The 14,000-nt window shown below is 42.8% G+C and overlaps 1 protein-coding gene across 1 annotated transcript in view; it reads right to left on the bottom strand.

Moving 5' to 3' along the window:
• BPIFC (BPI fold containing family C) overlaps positions 1 to 13,553 on the bottom strand; it is a 39,010-nt gene extending 25,457 nt beyond the window's left edge. The window contains exons 1-4 of the mRNA XM_045553016.1: positions 13,485 to 13,553; positions 6,819 to 6,942; positions 3,502 to 3,622; positions 628 to 756 (exon numbers count right to left, since the gene is read on the bottom strand). Coding sequence (XP_045408972.1) covers positions 628 to 756; positions 3,502 to 3,622; positions 6,819 to 6,942 — 374 coding nt within the window. The 5' untranslated portion in view covers positions 13,485 to 13,553. The remainder of the gene's footprint in view (positions 1 to 627; positions 757 to 3,501; positions 3,623 to 6,818; positions 6,943 to 13,484) is intronic.
• Between the last annotated feature and the right edge of the window lie 447 nt (positions 13,554 to 14,000).

Below are 14,000 nucleotides of genomic sequence, written 5' to 3'. Positions count from 1 at the left end.
CAGGTCAGTTCCTCCTATAGTCAGGGACTTCTAGTTCTTAGGAAATCTTAAGTGACATTTGATCAGTTGCTCTGCCTTTAAGGGAAGGATGCTTTCCACGCCCTTTGTTACACCCCTGCATGGATTTCCTGATTTAAATCTCACCTGGAATAAAAAGCTCTTGAGGCTGGGCGCAGTGGCTCATGCCTGTAATCCTAGCCCAATGGGAGGCCGAGGTGGGTGGATCGCACGAGGTCAGGAGTTTGAGACCAGCCTGAGCAAGACCCTGTCTCTACTAAAAATAGAAATAAATTATCTGGACAACTAAAATATATATAGAAAAAATTAGCCGGGCATGGTGGCGCATGCCTGTAGTCCCAGCTACTCGGGAGACTGAGGCAGTAGGATTGCTTGAGCCCAGGAGTTTGAGGTTGCTGTGAGCTAGGCTGACGCCATGGCACTCACTCTAGCCCGGGCAAAGTGAGACTCTGTCTCAAAAAAAAAAAAAAAAAAAAAAAGCTCTTGAGAAAGATTGTTAATACTGAGAGAAAGAAGCCTAACACTGAAAACATCAGTAAATTTATACACTTTCCATTTGGGCTCCACTTGCCCCCAGAACAGCAGCAGACATTTCAGTGGAATACTTACAAGAGTGGAGACTTGATTTCCCAATTTGTGCTGATGTTGGCAGTGCCATGGTTGGTCAGCGCTTTGATTCCCACCCCAGGCACAAAGGCTAATGAAGTATTTGGAAATGAAAAGGCAATGATTTTTATGCTGTAAAACAAGAAGCAGGTAAGTTAGGGTAACTCTTCAGGCACATCACTTAAGTCAAGCAAAATCAGAAATGCAGTTGTCAAACTCCCACACTAAGCAATTGTGAATTCAATTGTGAATTCTTGGATTCACAATTGAGGAACCTCCCATCTGCAGTGTGGTCTCTAGGCACTGCCCCTTCATTTCCCTCAAACTATTGGCAGGAAGTCCCTTGTATCTGGTTGAGGGGGAAATGAACAAGCTTAGAAATAAATTTGTAAATAATCCAGTAATCTACTTCTTTAGTATCTTTAGAGGCAAAAACAGGTACAGCATTGCTATCATTATTTTGCCTTCAGTAGTTCCAGTGTTTCTCAGAGGGAGTGATATTAGTATTTTGGAATGGACAGCTATTTTTGAAGAGGACTGTTGTATTCATTGCAGGAGATTTTGACACATATGCCAAAAATGTCTCTCCCCACCTGTCACTGGGACAACCAGAAATGGGTCTTCCCTCCTGCAAATGCCCTCTGTGTAGATAGTATCTTCTCTAGTTGAGAAACTTAGAGAGTTGACTTCCCCTAGGATTCTCTGGGCTGTCAAACAGGAAGCTGGGAGGGAGTGGGTTGCATGTTATCTACATAGGTGGATGGATGTATGCATTATGATAAATTATTGTGAACATCTATTGAGTGATTACTATCTGCCAGGAATTGTGGTAAGCACCTTACATGCATTAGATCATCTCAACTCTCACAATAATCCCATGAGGTAGTTGCTGTTTTTGCAATCTCCATTTCAGAAATTAGAAGATAAGAAAAGTGGTTGAAGTCATATATAAGCGGTAGAACCAGACCTGGAACTCTCCTCAGTCTGACTTCAGACTGTGCTTTTAACCACAAGGCTACGCTACTTCACATACTGTGCAAAAGAGCACTTGAGTTGGAGCCAAATTTTGTACTAGCTGAACAACCTTGGGCAAGGCACTTAATCTCTTCCAGTTAATCACTCAAAAGCAGTGTTACTCACAGGTATAATAGGTTGGGGAGACAAAATGAGTTCATGTGTGTGTAATTGCTGCATAGGAGAAAGGCATTGTTCTGAATTGAGATTAGGAAAATATTAAAACATAAATGTGATAGCTGATAACAAATGATTATTTGCTGTTTCCTCTTTTATGCATCCTTTTCTACCTACTCTCTATCACACATCACAAGTCCCACTGTGGGAGGAGGATGACTGAGATTCATTTCATATATCTTGGAAATATTTTTGTTTTGATACATACAAGTCTACCCAATTCTTTATAACTGCTGCAAAGTGTTCAGAGCTGTGGATGGACCATTAAAAATTCCATTCCTTTGTTGGTGGAAATCTAGGTTGTTTCCAGTACTTCTGTATTATAAACAATGCTACAGTGAACATCCTCATACCTACTGCTTTTGTACACGCGCTTCCTTAGGGAGGATGCTGAGGAGTAGAATTGTTGGGTCAAAGGGCATGTGTGTGTATATCTATGTATCTATATTTCTATATCTCCATCTATGTATATAAATAATATTTGTAAATCACCTTCTAAAATAGCACCTTCTAGTAGGAATGTGAGCACTGCATAACGACATTTCAGTCAATGACGAACTGCATATACAACATTGGTCTCATAAAATTATAATATTGTATTTTTACTGTACTTTTCTATGTTAAGATATGTTTAGACACACAAATACCACTGTGTTACAGTATTCAGTATAGCAACATGCTGTGCAGATTTGTAGCCTAGGAGCAATAGGCTATACCATATAGTCTAGGTGTGTAGTAGGCTATACTCTCTAGGTTTGTGTAAGTGCAATCTATCATGTTTGCACAATAATATTTAATGTTCATCTCTCCCACTGGACATTATGGGAAGGTATGCTGTTCACTACATTATTCCCTATGCCTAGAACAAAGCCTGGTATATAGTAGGTGCTCAATAAATACTTGTTGAATGGCTAACTTTATACAGATGAGGGCATTGGCAGGAACTGTCCCTGTATCACCATCTCTCTTCCTCCATAAAAAGATCCTCTTGGATTTATGGAATTTTATCACTGACAGCAGGGAAATTATTACTCCAAAGGGTTGGAGTAGCAGGGAATGATCACTGGATTGTTAAAGTGTTGGAGCAAGTTGTGAATGAGAGTCACAGAGAACTCTGTAGAAAAGCTTGGCTCTCCCCTAACTTTGAAGATTGAGCTCAAGATGGACAAAGACATCCTCTCTCTATACTGCTTTTGGGGCTCTTATTGGTGATTATGGCAGAGGTTGTCAGTTGCTGAACATCCATTTCCATTCTATCCTAAACATACGTGAATTTCTTGGGGATTACGAAGTTGTCTGGTTGGAAAACTGATTTCTCAGTCTTCCTTGCTAATAAGTGGCCATATGACTAAGTTCTGACAATTGTTATATGGGCAGAATTTTATTAGGGTAGAGCTTCAGAAAAACCTCACTAAAGGAGCCTGACTGAGCTTACAAGAGCCCTTTTACCCTTGCCTTCCCCTCCTTCCAGCTGCCTGAAACATGGATTTGATGGCTGGAACTGGAGTGGCCATGTTGAGCCATGAGGCAAACCTGAGAGTAGGAGTCAGAGCTGAGGCTGCTGAAGCAGAAAATGACAAGGAGGCAGGATTCTGATGAAGTCATGGGGCCAAAAGCCCCAAGTCCCTTCACTGTTTCTTTTGAGCTTCTCATAGCTGAGACAAAATGCTCTTTTCTTTCACTTACTTTGAAAAATTGTAGTTCACATAATCAACCTTTAGAAATTCAAGAGACTCAGAACCATTTATATCTGGTATGTTCCTTTCCTTAACCATTTGTTCAATCATCTCCAACCCAGCTTGAACACCTGTGAAGGAAATGAGAAAGTATCTATTGATAATAACAAAGATGATCATGCATAATATCATTAACCACACAAATGTAATTTATTGAGACATGCTCTTAGGTACTTAGAAAATAGCAACCCTGCGAAGTGGGTATTACAGTCCCCGCTTTAAAGATGAAAACACTGGTCCTCAGAGAGGCTAAAGAATTTACCCAAGACCACAGAGCTAACATCATGAGAGATTTTCATTATGTGGCCAGGGCTAAAGAGTTTTATTATATGACCGTGTGATAGGAAAATTGCAAAATATTCTTTAACGTATGCTACTATTATCAGTATGCACATTTTACAGATAAGGAAACAGTCTCAGAGAGGTTAATTCTTGCCCAAATCATACAGCTAAGAACTAGGGGAACCAGTAGTCAAAGCTAAGCTCTTTGGCTCTGGAATCTGTGTGCTATGGCCAGTTCTAGAAAATTCCACATTCTTCATTCCTTCCAGATTCTTTAAGCTTAAGAATTTTTGTCCTGAGGTCCATGGGCTGTAGGGAACTCTTGAGCTACCTGAAATTCTAATGAAAGACTGAGTACGTTGCGTGTGCGTATGTGTCTCATTTTTCAGGGGAGAGGAGCCACATTTTCACCATATCCTCAAGGGATCCCAAGACTCAAAAAAGGTTACACCATTGCTTTTATGTCATCCTGAATAACCCATCGGTTTCTTTATATGGAAGCACTATAGAACACATTTCTCTGAGCTCATGGGGTAAAAGAGCCCTTGCCCACATTAAAGAGCTTGAGAAAAGTAACTTCCATAGTTAATGAAGAATAATCTTTTAATTTAAAAGAATGTTTTTAGAGATGGGGTCTTGCTCTGTTTCCCTGGCTTTTCTCAAACTCCTGGGCTCAAGCAATCCTCCCACCTCAGCTTTCTGAGTATGATCTTTTAATTTTAATCTTCTCAAGGAGAAAATTTTGTCTTTATCCCTTATTTTGCAGTTTAAGTTCATTTCCAGTTATTCTGTCTTTGTTGGCTGTGAAGAAGAGCAGATTTTATCCTCTAAAAGACCATGAATAATATTGTATTAATAACATGGGGCTACAAAGATGGAATATAAAGGATGTAAAGATAGAACCTATGACACTATCAGAGAGGTTAGGTTTGAATCCTGACTTTGCCACTTACTAGCTTGTGTGACTGTGCAAGTTACATTGTGTCTGTCCCTCAGTTTCCTCATCTGTGACATAAGGACAATAGTAACCATGAAGGGTCTGTTCACACATGTAAGAATAACAGTAGCCAATATTTGTTAGACGTTTGCTATTGCCAGACCCTATTCTAAGTGCTTTATGTAATATGTTAATTCATTTATGTTCCCTAACAACCGCATGGGTAGGTACTATTATTACCACCTCCATTTTAATAAATATTGTGCAGGTACTACTAATAAATAGACACATCAGATCTCTTTCTGGAAAATGTAGGGGCATAACTAATTGATGAGATAAAATAATAGTAGCTAATTTGTATTGAGTGCCTGTATGTGCCAAGACTGTACATACTCCACGTACATCTCTCGTTGGATCTTCACAGCAACCGAATGACACAGGTCTTATTATCCCTATTTCACATAGGAGGCAGCTCAGGCCCAGAGAGGTTCACTGACTTGCCCAGGAGTCCACCACCAGTGAGCGGCATTAGCCAGAGCTTGGACGAACAGGGAGTGGAGGATAGAACGTAAGTTTCAAGATCAGGGAGAACAGACCTGAGTTCATATCTTGCCTCAGCCCCTTACAGGTGTGTGACTTGGGAAATTTCAGATTCCTTCTCTGAAAAATGACAACAATTTCTTCAAAGGGTTCTTGTTGGAATTAAGTCAACATAAGTCCCCAAAAGCACATCCAAAGAGCTTTGCCTTGGTAGATGCTCAAGAAATGATTCTGACTTCAAAGAGTCTCCACCACCTGATGCTATATTTCCACGGATGATCACATTTGATCCTCATGTTACACTAGAGGTAGGTAGGCACCATTTTCATTACCCCATTTTCCACATGAGAAAATCCACTTGCCCAAGGCCATGAATTGAGGGAAGGGGCAGAACTGACATTCACACCCATGTGGATGGATTTTAGATATGCTCTTTTAACTGCTCTGCTCTAGTGGGTGAAAAACACTGCACAACTTTAATAGTGTTACAAGATATCTATTTCTCATATGCATTTCTATCCACGTCAGCACATCAATATAGAAACAAGATACACATGCGTGCACATACATGTTCCTGGTATGTATTTCTACACACATCATGGTTCACATAACAATTGTGTAAGATGGGTCAATTTCAGATCCCCTGTGCCAGACCAGGTACTAGGGGAGAAACAAGGAGTTTTTCCCAAATTAATCTCCCCCTCTCCTTTCCTTTCTTTCTTCTTTCCTTCTCTCATTTATTTGTTTTCTGGTATAGCAGGGGAGGCATTTCTTGGTTGGACTGGTAGTGCTTGGGTTGATTGCTTTAGTTAAAGAGGACTGGGCAAAATCTGTCAATGTACATTGAACTAATCATAGGCAAAATTTTACAGCAGTCAAACAGGCCCATGTACTTTGACTTTGCAGTCCCTCTGCTCTCCACAATCTGCACCCACCTTAGCCAAGGTAAAATCACATTCCAACATTTTTCTCTCCACAGTGTTTATAAACACCCTCTAGCCCCTAAAGGAGTGGTTCTTAACCTGTCAGTGCCTCAGACTCTTTGGCACGTCTAATAAATATCATGGAGCCTCTCTCAAGAAAAAATGCACAAATCATCTTCTACATTACATTTTGCACACAATCTTAGGGGATTTTAAGTCTTTTTTGAAATCAAGCCTTTTCTGAAGTTCTAAGGTGTCAGCTTTACTCAAATCTCCTTACTTCTATTCTATAATGCATTCTTATAATATTTAGAGCCCTGAGATATTCATTATGTATGTGTGGGGGAAGGAGAGAAAAAGAGAAAGAATCTGTGGCTGTGTTTGGATATGCTTCCCATCAAGGTGAGCCTTTTTCAGGCAGTACTTTCTTCCCAGCCACCTTTGCAGCCTTTGCATAAGGGACTGGATCCCCCCACAGTAGAACACGTCTCAGTTATGAGACAGCCCAAGTTATGAGCTGCTGGGTTTGGATCATGGACCCCACCTAGGGGGCTGCAGGCTGGCTTTGGAAAGCATCCAACTCACCGTAGTCCAGTGCCCGCTGGGTAGCCCTTGCCTTGATTCCAGGGTAAGTGGTCTGAGAGGACGAGATGCTGAGATTCCACAGGAAGAAACATCCCCAGAGGACTGGGATTGTCTTTGTATGCATCTGCAATTAACCAACATTTATGGTTCCTTTGTTATTCTTGGCTTTCTCATTGGTCAATTTCATCCAACATTTCTAGGCTTTCCTATTTTCATTGTTCACTTCTTAAACTCCATCCATCCATCCATCCATCCATCCATCCATCTATCCATCCATCCATCCGCCCAGCCACCCACCCATCAGTTCATCCATTCAGTCATCATGTACTAGCACACCAGAATGTGTTCTAGGTGCTGAGGATGTCAAGGTGAGCTACACATGGCCCCTGACCTCTGCTTCTCACAGGCTAGTGGGTGAGTCACACACACACACACAGATACACACACACACACACACACACACGATGACACAATACAATAATGCAATACAATACAATACAATACAATACAATACAATATAGTACAGTACAATACAATGCAATATAGTACAATACAATACAGTAGCCTTACAGTAAACTCAGTGATTGAGATATACCCTGAGAAGGATGCTGGGGGGTTGGGGATTCTTGACAGTTTTAGAACAAACTAGCAGATAGTTTACAAAAATGGCCTTTGTGGCTGTGAGGCAATCACCCACCTGCTTGATGACCCTTGGTGACTCCCCTTACCCATAGGACGCGGTTTAAACTCTTAGCTTGACAATCAAGATCTTACACAACTGCCCCCAAACTTCTTAGCTCCTGTCCCTCCTCTCCTGCCCAAGTGATGCTATCCTGAGCTGGCCACACTGAGCTATTTGCTGCTCCTCAATTTGCCAGTTCTCTCATGCCCGGAGGCTTCTTGTTCAATCCTCCCAATGTAAACACACACACATGTACACATTCTGTCTTCCAGGGTCAGCTCCAACGTCCCCCTCTGTGAAAACTTCCCTCCCCATGTCATTCCACATCTGGCTCCTCACACTCTCCTTTGCGTTCTCACCACTCTTTGTGCAGTGCACGCGCTTCCATTGGAACATCTGACACACGATGCTGCCTACTGCAGGCGGGCCTCATCTCCTCCCTCCAGCACTACACCCTGGTCCAAGCCAGCGCCATTTCACGCGGATGTTTGTGATGCCTCCTCACTGGTCTCCCGGCTCCATCCTTTCCCCTTTCTGGCTGTTTTCCACACCACAGCCAGGGTGGGCTTCTTGAAATGAAAGTCAGATCATGTCACCCCACCCTGTTAAAGCCTTCCAGTGGTTCCCCTTCTTACTCAGTGTAAAAGCCAAAGCCCTTCCACCAGTTACAGGCCTTCCCCACTCCACACATCCCTTCCTCATTGACCTCTGTCCTTAACATACATGTCTGGCTCACATGGCCCCAGCACCACTGGTTAGCTTTAGCTTTTTTTAATATTCTAAGTAGCCCGTGCCCCAGGGTCTTTGCACTTGCTGTTCCCTCTGCCTGGTCAGTCTTTCTCAGATAACCACATGTCTAGGTCTTTCGTGTCTTCAGATATCTCAAGTGTCATCTCAGTGAAGCATTTCCTTATCACTCCACGCAGAACAAGGACACCTTCCCTGTGACTCCGATATTCCCTATGCCTCCCCCACTGCTTAATATTTCCTCCAAAACACTTATCATCTAGTGTAGTATATAGCTGATAATTTGTTTAATTTTTTTTTTTTTTAGAGACAGAGTCTTGCTCTTTCACCCAGGCTGGAGTGCAGTGGTGTGATCATAGCTCACTGCAGCCTCGAATTCCTGGGCTCAAGTAATCCTCCTGCCTCAGCCTCCCTAGTAGCTGGGACTACAAGTGTGCACCACCACACTCAGCTAATTTTTAAACATTTTTTGTAGAGATAGGGTCTTGGTTGATTTGTTTATTGTGTGTCTCCTCTACTGGATTTGTTGGACTTCCTGGGGAGGACTCCATCACTTCAGCACCCTGAACAGTGACTGGCACACAGTAGGCAATGGGCAAAATGTTGAATGAATGAATGTCTCTTCACGAGGCTGTGAACTGGGCCATATGAACTTTATGGGTTCCCACAGCACTTGGGGAAATCCTTGGTCTTGGTATGTACCACTCTGTATTGTGATTGTCTTTTTATTTGTCTGTCCCTTTGTCACAGGGATTGTGTCTTACCTTTATAACTTCAGAGTCTAGCACCATGCCTGGCACATAGTAGACACATAAAAAAATTTTGATTAAATAAACGTGGAGAGAAACCACATCTTATTCACTGTTATATAGCCTTGCTTCGCATATGTGAATGATCAATACATGCTTGTTGAATTAGTGGACCCAGTGAATTAATGCCATCCCATTTTCTTGAAATATGAAGCACAGGACCCAACAGCAACAGTGATGTGGGTTTCTTTTAATGACAGCCAAGTGAGCAACACATTCATAGGCCTTGTTTCTAGTTTTGGAAGTTTACAATCTGGATGAGATCTCACTGCCACATTCACTCATACTACAGACCCACAGGTGGCTGGTACCACTGGGTTAACACACAACATGGAACAAATCAAGGAAGGCCAAGGAAGGTGACCTTGTGGAGTGGGCAAGGAAGAGGAAGTCATGAGAACCAAGTGTTTAGACAGAGCGAGGGGTCAGGCCAGGTGGTCACGTAAGGATCCAAAGAGGACTAGGATTCAGGAGCAGCCCGGGGTGAAGGGAAAGAGGTCACTGTAAGAGGTAGGGGGTGCTTGGCCAGAGTAGGTGAGAGGTTTGATTAAGGGGTTTGTGTAGGCTTAAAGGTGAGGCCATGGAGGTGGGAATGGGATGATATAGAGAAGAGTTTTCCAGAGAATTTGCTTGGAAAGAACAGAGCAGTCTGATTAGGGATGGAAGTGTCCAGGCAAGGCTATTGCTAGACTATCTTGGACTTTTGTGTGAAATGGGAAAAAGTGCCCCTCTGGAGAGATGCCAGCCTGTTGGCACAAAGTGGGGCCAGTGGAAAGTGCTTTGGGAACCCTCACCCCAGTGTATGCAGCTGGGCAGGGAGAGCGAGGACAGCCCCACTTACCCTCTTGGCTGGCATTCTGTCTAGTGCACAAACTGCCTGACTGTCACAGTGGTCCTGTGCTCAGATTAGTGCATGTTCATTTGGGTATTGTGCTGGAGGGCCATGAGGTTCAGAATTAGCATCTTGACCTGTCTGTGGATAAGTCCATCTTTAGGTCTGAGAAGGCTGGCTTGGTCAACCTGTTACATCTCTCACCTGATCTCCCAGGAGCCCCCTCTGTGTACCCCACTGTCCAGCCAAACTGAAGTCCTGGTCCCTAAACACATGCCATGTTTTCTGCTTAATGTGGTTCCCTATGCTGTCCCTCTCCAGCCAGGCCTGCAGAAACCTTGTGCATCCTTAAGGTCCACTTTAAACACAGTCTTTTATCAGAAGCCATGTCTGATTTCCCTGAGAAAAATCTCATTTTCTCCTGAACGCTTGATCAGAATATACATTTATCCATGTGTGCATATTTCTTTCCTTGCTTAGGATCTGCCTTTCCCTTACCAGAACGTAAGTGCATGAAGGCAGAGACTGCATTTGTTTTGGAGGTCTCAGATCTGGCTCACTACCTGGCATACAGTGGGTGATTGGAAGAGCTGGTGGAATGAATTAGTTAATTAATAAATGAAGGAGAAGCCCTTACCTTACTCTGCATTGTATTGTAGTTCTTTGCAGAGGTGATTAACAAAGCATTTACATACGAGTAGAGCATAGGCACCCATTGGAACTGATGTTGAACACAGGCCCAGAGCGGGGTCTAGGAGGTTGGCTGCTGGATTGGGGGAGGATAGAGGATGTCTTGGAGGAGTGGCCAGATGGGGCACTGGGGCTTGGAGGGAGGCACTCAGAGCAGAGGCTCTTTACCATTAGATACTGAGGCATTTCAATATTTTAATACTGATATGGCCATATGCATCCAGTGTGATGTTTCAGTCCTGCGGAGTTGGTTTGGGTTCTGCAGGATAAGCTGCAGAAAGAACCTGGGCAGCAGGGCTGGGGGAGGCTAAGCAGGGGTGGCTTGGGGATGGTCAGGGTGTAGACAACACTAGGGGAAGCATAGAAGAATGGCAGTGAGAGCCGAGGGGAAAGGACTTGGGTGGGAGGGGAGGGTCTCTAGCCAAGCAGTGCGTGACTGGAGGGTGGGAGGAAATGTGAGGAGTGGGAGAGGGCAGTGTGAAGCCCTCTGCGTCCTGCAGGCAGGGTGATATTAACACCATCTTACATCAGAATGGATGCAGGTCCCTCCTGCAGGACTAGGTCCAGTGGGTCTCCTGCTGTGCTGGGCCTTCCTTGATCCTTTAGTTGTCCTGGGGGGTGGTCAAGGGGTCCTGGAGAGGGGAATAGGCTGAGATGGGTGGGACTATGGGAGTGAGGGGAACACTCCTGGGGCTCAGGTTAGTGTCTACTTACCAAGCAACATAGAAGCATTTCTATATTTTAACAAATGATGAGGCCATACTAATACATAGTTATGTTGATATCACTGTAGGCAAAGAATTATAAATGGATGTATCATGCCAAAGCATGCAGCAGAGGGATTTTTTTTTTTTAAACAGAAAAATATTTTCATAGCATTGGAAAGCAATGGGAAAGAATATTAGATGAAAATGTCTGTACCTATTAGACTGTATGGAAATTAAGGCAGAAAGGATATCTCTGCCCGGCACACGGTAGGACCTCAATAAATGTTTTGCTAACTGGCCAACTGGCTGGCTCACAAGATTCTTGTTAACTAAGAAAGGTTCTAGGAAAGGTTGGAAAAAAATGAAAAACTAAATCATCATATATAGAGTTCTCTGTTTCCACAGTGTAAAAGCATAATAAACGAAAGCAGAGATATTACTTATTAACAACTGAAATGATAAATTTGTACTTCTTTACCATTTACAAAATTCATAATTCTTTGAGGTGGATGTTATGATGATCTAACCCCCAGTTTAGACACATGGAGGCTTAGAGAATCTGGATCCCACAGTAAGTCAGGCACCTGGGAATCAAGCCATATTCTTCTGGCTTCTAATCCTAGTGTTTATGAATTTCTTTTCATCAAATGAAAAGGTTTTTCATTTTCATTTAGGAATTTTAAATAGGAGTTGCTTGATGCCATTTTCATCGTGAAAAAATTCAACAAGCATCTGGAAATTCTTAAGCATCAAAGTGCAAATCCTTTTGTATTTTCTTGGGCACAAGTGGAGTTTTAAATTCCCTTCCAGCAGTAAAACCTGTTTTCTCTTCTTGGATAAAGGAAGTTTCTGAAGTGGTATACTTTGATGATGATCCAGGAACCCAAATTGCAGATAGAAAAACATATTTTTCCTCTAGAAATTCTATGAGTGGAGGAAATGGCTGGGGTATAAAGGGGTGGATTGGATATAACTTTCAGTTCACTTGTTTGGTTAGGATGATAATTTATGGGCAGGGGAGGAAAGGAACCTTGTCAAGCAAGGTGATGACTCCTAAAAGGTTAAGTAATTTGGCTGACAAGCGAGGGCAGGGCTAGTCGTCTGTTAAAGGAAAGGCTCCAAGATGACTTAAAAACCCTGCCAGCAAGCTACCTATTTTGTGACTTCTGAGGAGTTGCTTCTTTCCAAGATTCAAAACCTCAGTAGTCATTATGTTTCCATACCAACATACAGACAGAATAACACTCCTAAATTCAATGGTCCTCACCTGAGCCATTCTGATGACGGGGAATAAGAAAATGCCAGTCCAATTTAGAACATTCCTGAAACTCACAGGTTGGCTCACCACGACTGCTCATGGGCAAGAGCTTTGACAGACTCTGGAAAAACTGCTTCAGGGAGTGATGAGTGAGTGAAACGCAGCATTCGAAACAGAGGCACAGGTTGAAAAGTTAAGTTCAACAGGTTTAAAGATGTCTAGAATATAAGAGTATTCCAACATACTGGCTAAGGCAAAACATACATAAGAAATTTAAATCAATAAGTACGGAATATGGGCAGAATTGGGGAATATTTCAAGGGATCCAGCCCATACATCTGATTTTATAGCAAGATCTCCAGTGACAAAGGACCTTGAAAATTCCTGCTGCATCTTTCCTCCCAAAACTCCAGGCTTAACACCAACAAGTTCAACGATTCAGGCAAGTGGGAGGGTGGTTTTGCTCTGACAGGATCTAGGTCATTGATGTGCTTTGAGATCTGCCTCCAAAGCCTTTGGATCATCACAGCTCCTTAGTTCTAACCACACTGACCAAGAGATGAGACAGAATTCTCTGCCATTACACTAGGTTCTTCTCTGAAATGGAGGCAAAAATAAGTCCAGACCACTGAGCAATCATCTTAACTTTGCTCCAGGATGCAAAACTGAATATGTGGTCCAAACCAACTCTTTTCTCTTTCTTAGAGCTATTCAATATTCACTAACCTCTTGCCTAATAAGCATCCCTGTGGTCATGCATGACATCAAACACACGAATGAATGAACAAAAACACAGAAAACCCTAGGCAGACCATAATAACCACCCAGGATATGGACAGCTGCTTGTTCAGGGTTCTGCCAGAGCTGGGACATCTCCAGTGAGAGGTCCTGTCTGGAGATCATGCGCTGGCAGAGCCCTGAAGGTTGTTCCTGAGTCTTACCTCAAGCAGAAGACGTATCCACAGCTGAGGAACACCTTTGATGCCTTCTGCTTTGGAAGCCGATGTGTTCTCCACCTTGTGCCTTGAACTCAGCTGCCGAAAAGCCAAGATAATTAAGTCTGAATCATCTCAACAGTGGATTTTTTTTAAATGCCACTTTCAAAATGCGATACACAATTGCTTCACTGCAATTACCCAATGGTATGAATGAACTACAGTCTCTACCTAGATGAACAGACAATGCCACCTAGGCAATAATTACCTCCCTACAAAACTCACACACACACACACACACACACACACACACCACACTTGCGAAATTGTTATAGCTACTTTACCAAAATGATTAGGATCGCTGTACTGATAAAGGTATGATTAAACTGAACTGGAAGAGAAAGAATTTTTTTTTTTGGATAATACATTCCTTCTGGTTCCTTCTGGTCAGGGTGCCTGCTGTGGACGGCTCCACTCCTGCCAGCATACCTTGGGACTTTCGATGGATCATCACATTCAGTC

The sequence above is a fragment of the Lemur catta genome, chromosome 6 (assembly GCF_020740605.2).
Source record: "Lemur catta isolate mLemCat1 chromosome 6, mLemCat1.pri, whole genome shotgun sequence".
NCBI lineage: Eukaryota > Metazoa > Chordata > Mammalia > Primates > Lemuridae > Lemur > Lemur catta.
Note: the sequence above shows the minus strand (reverse complement) of the source record. Positions and strands in the feature narration are given on the sequence as shown.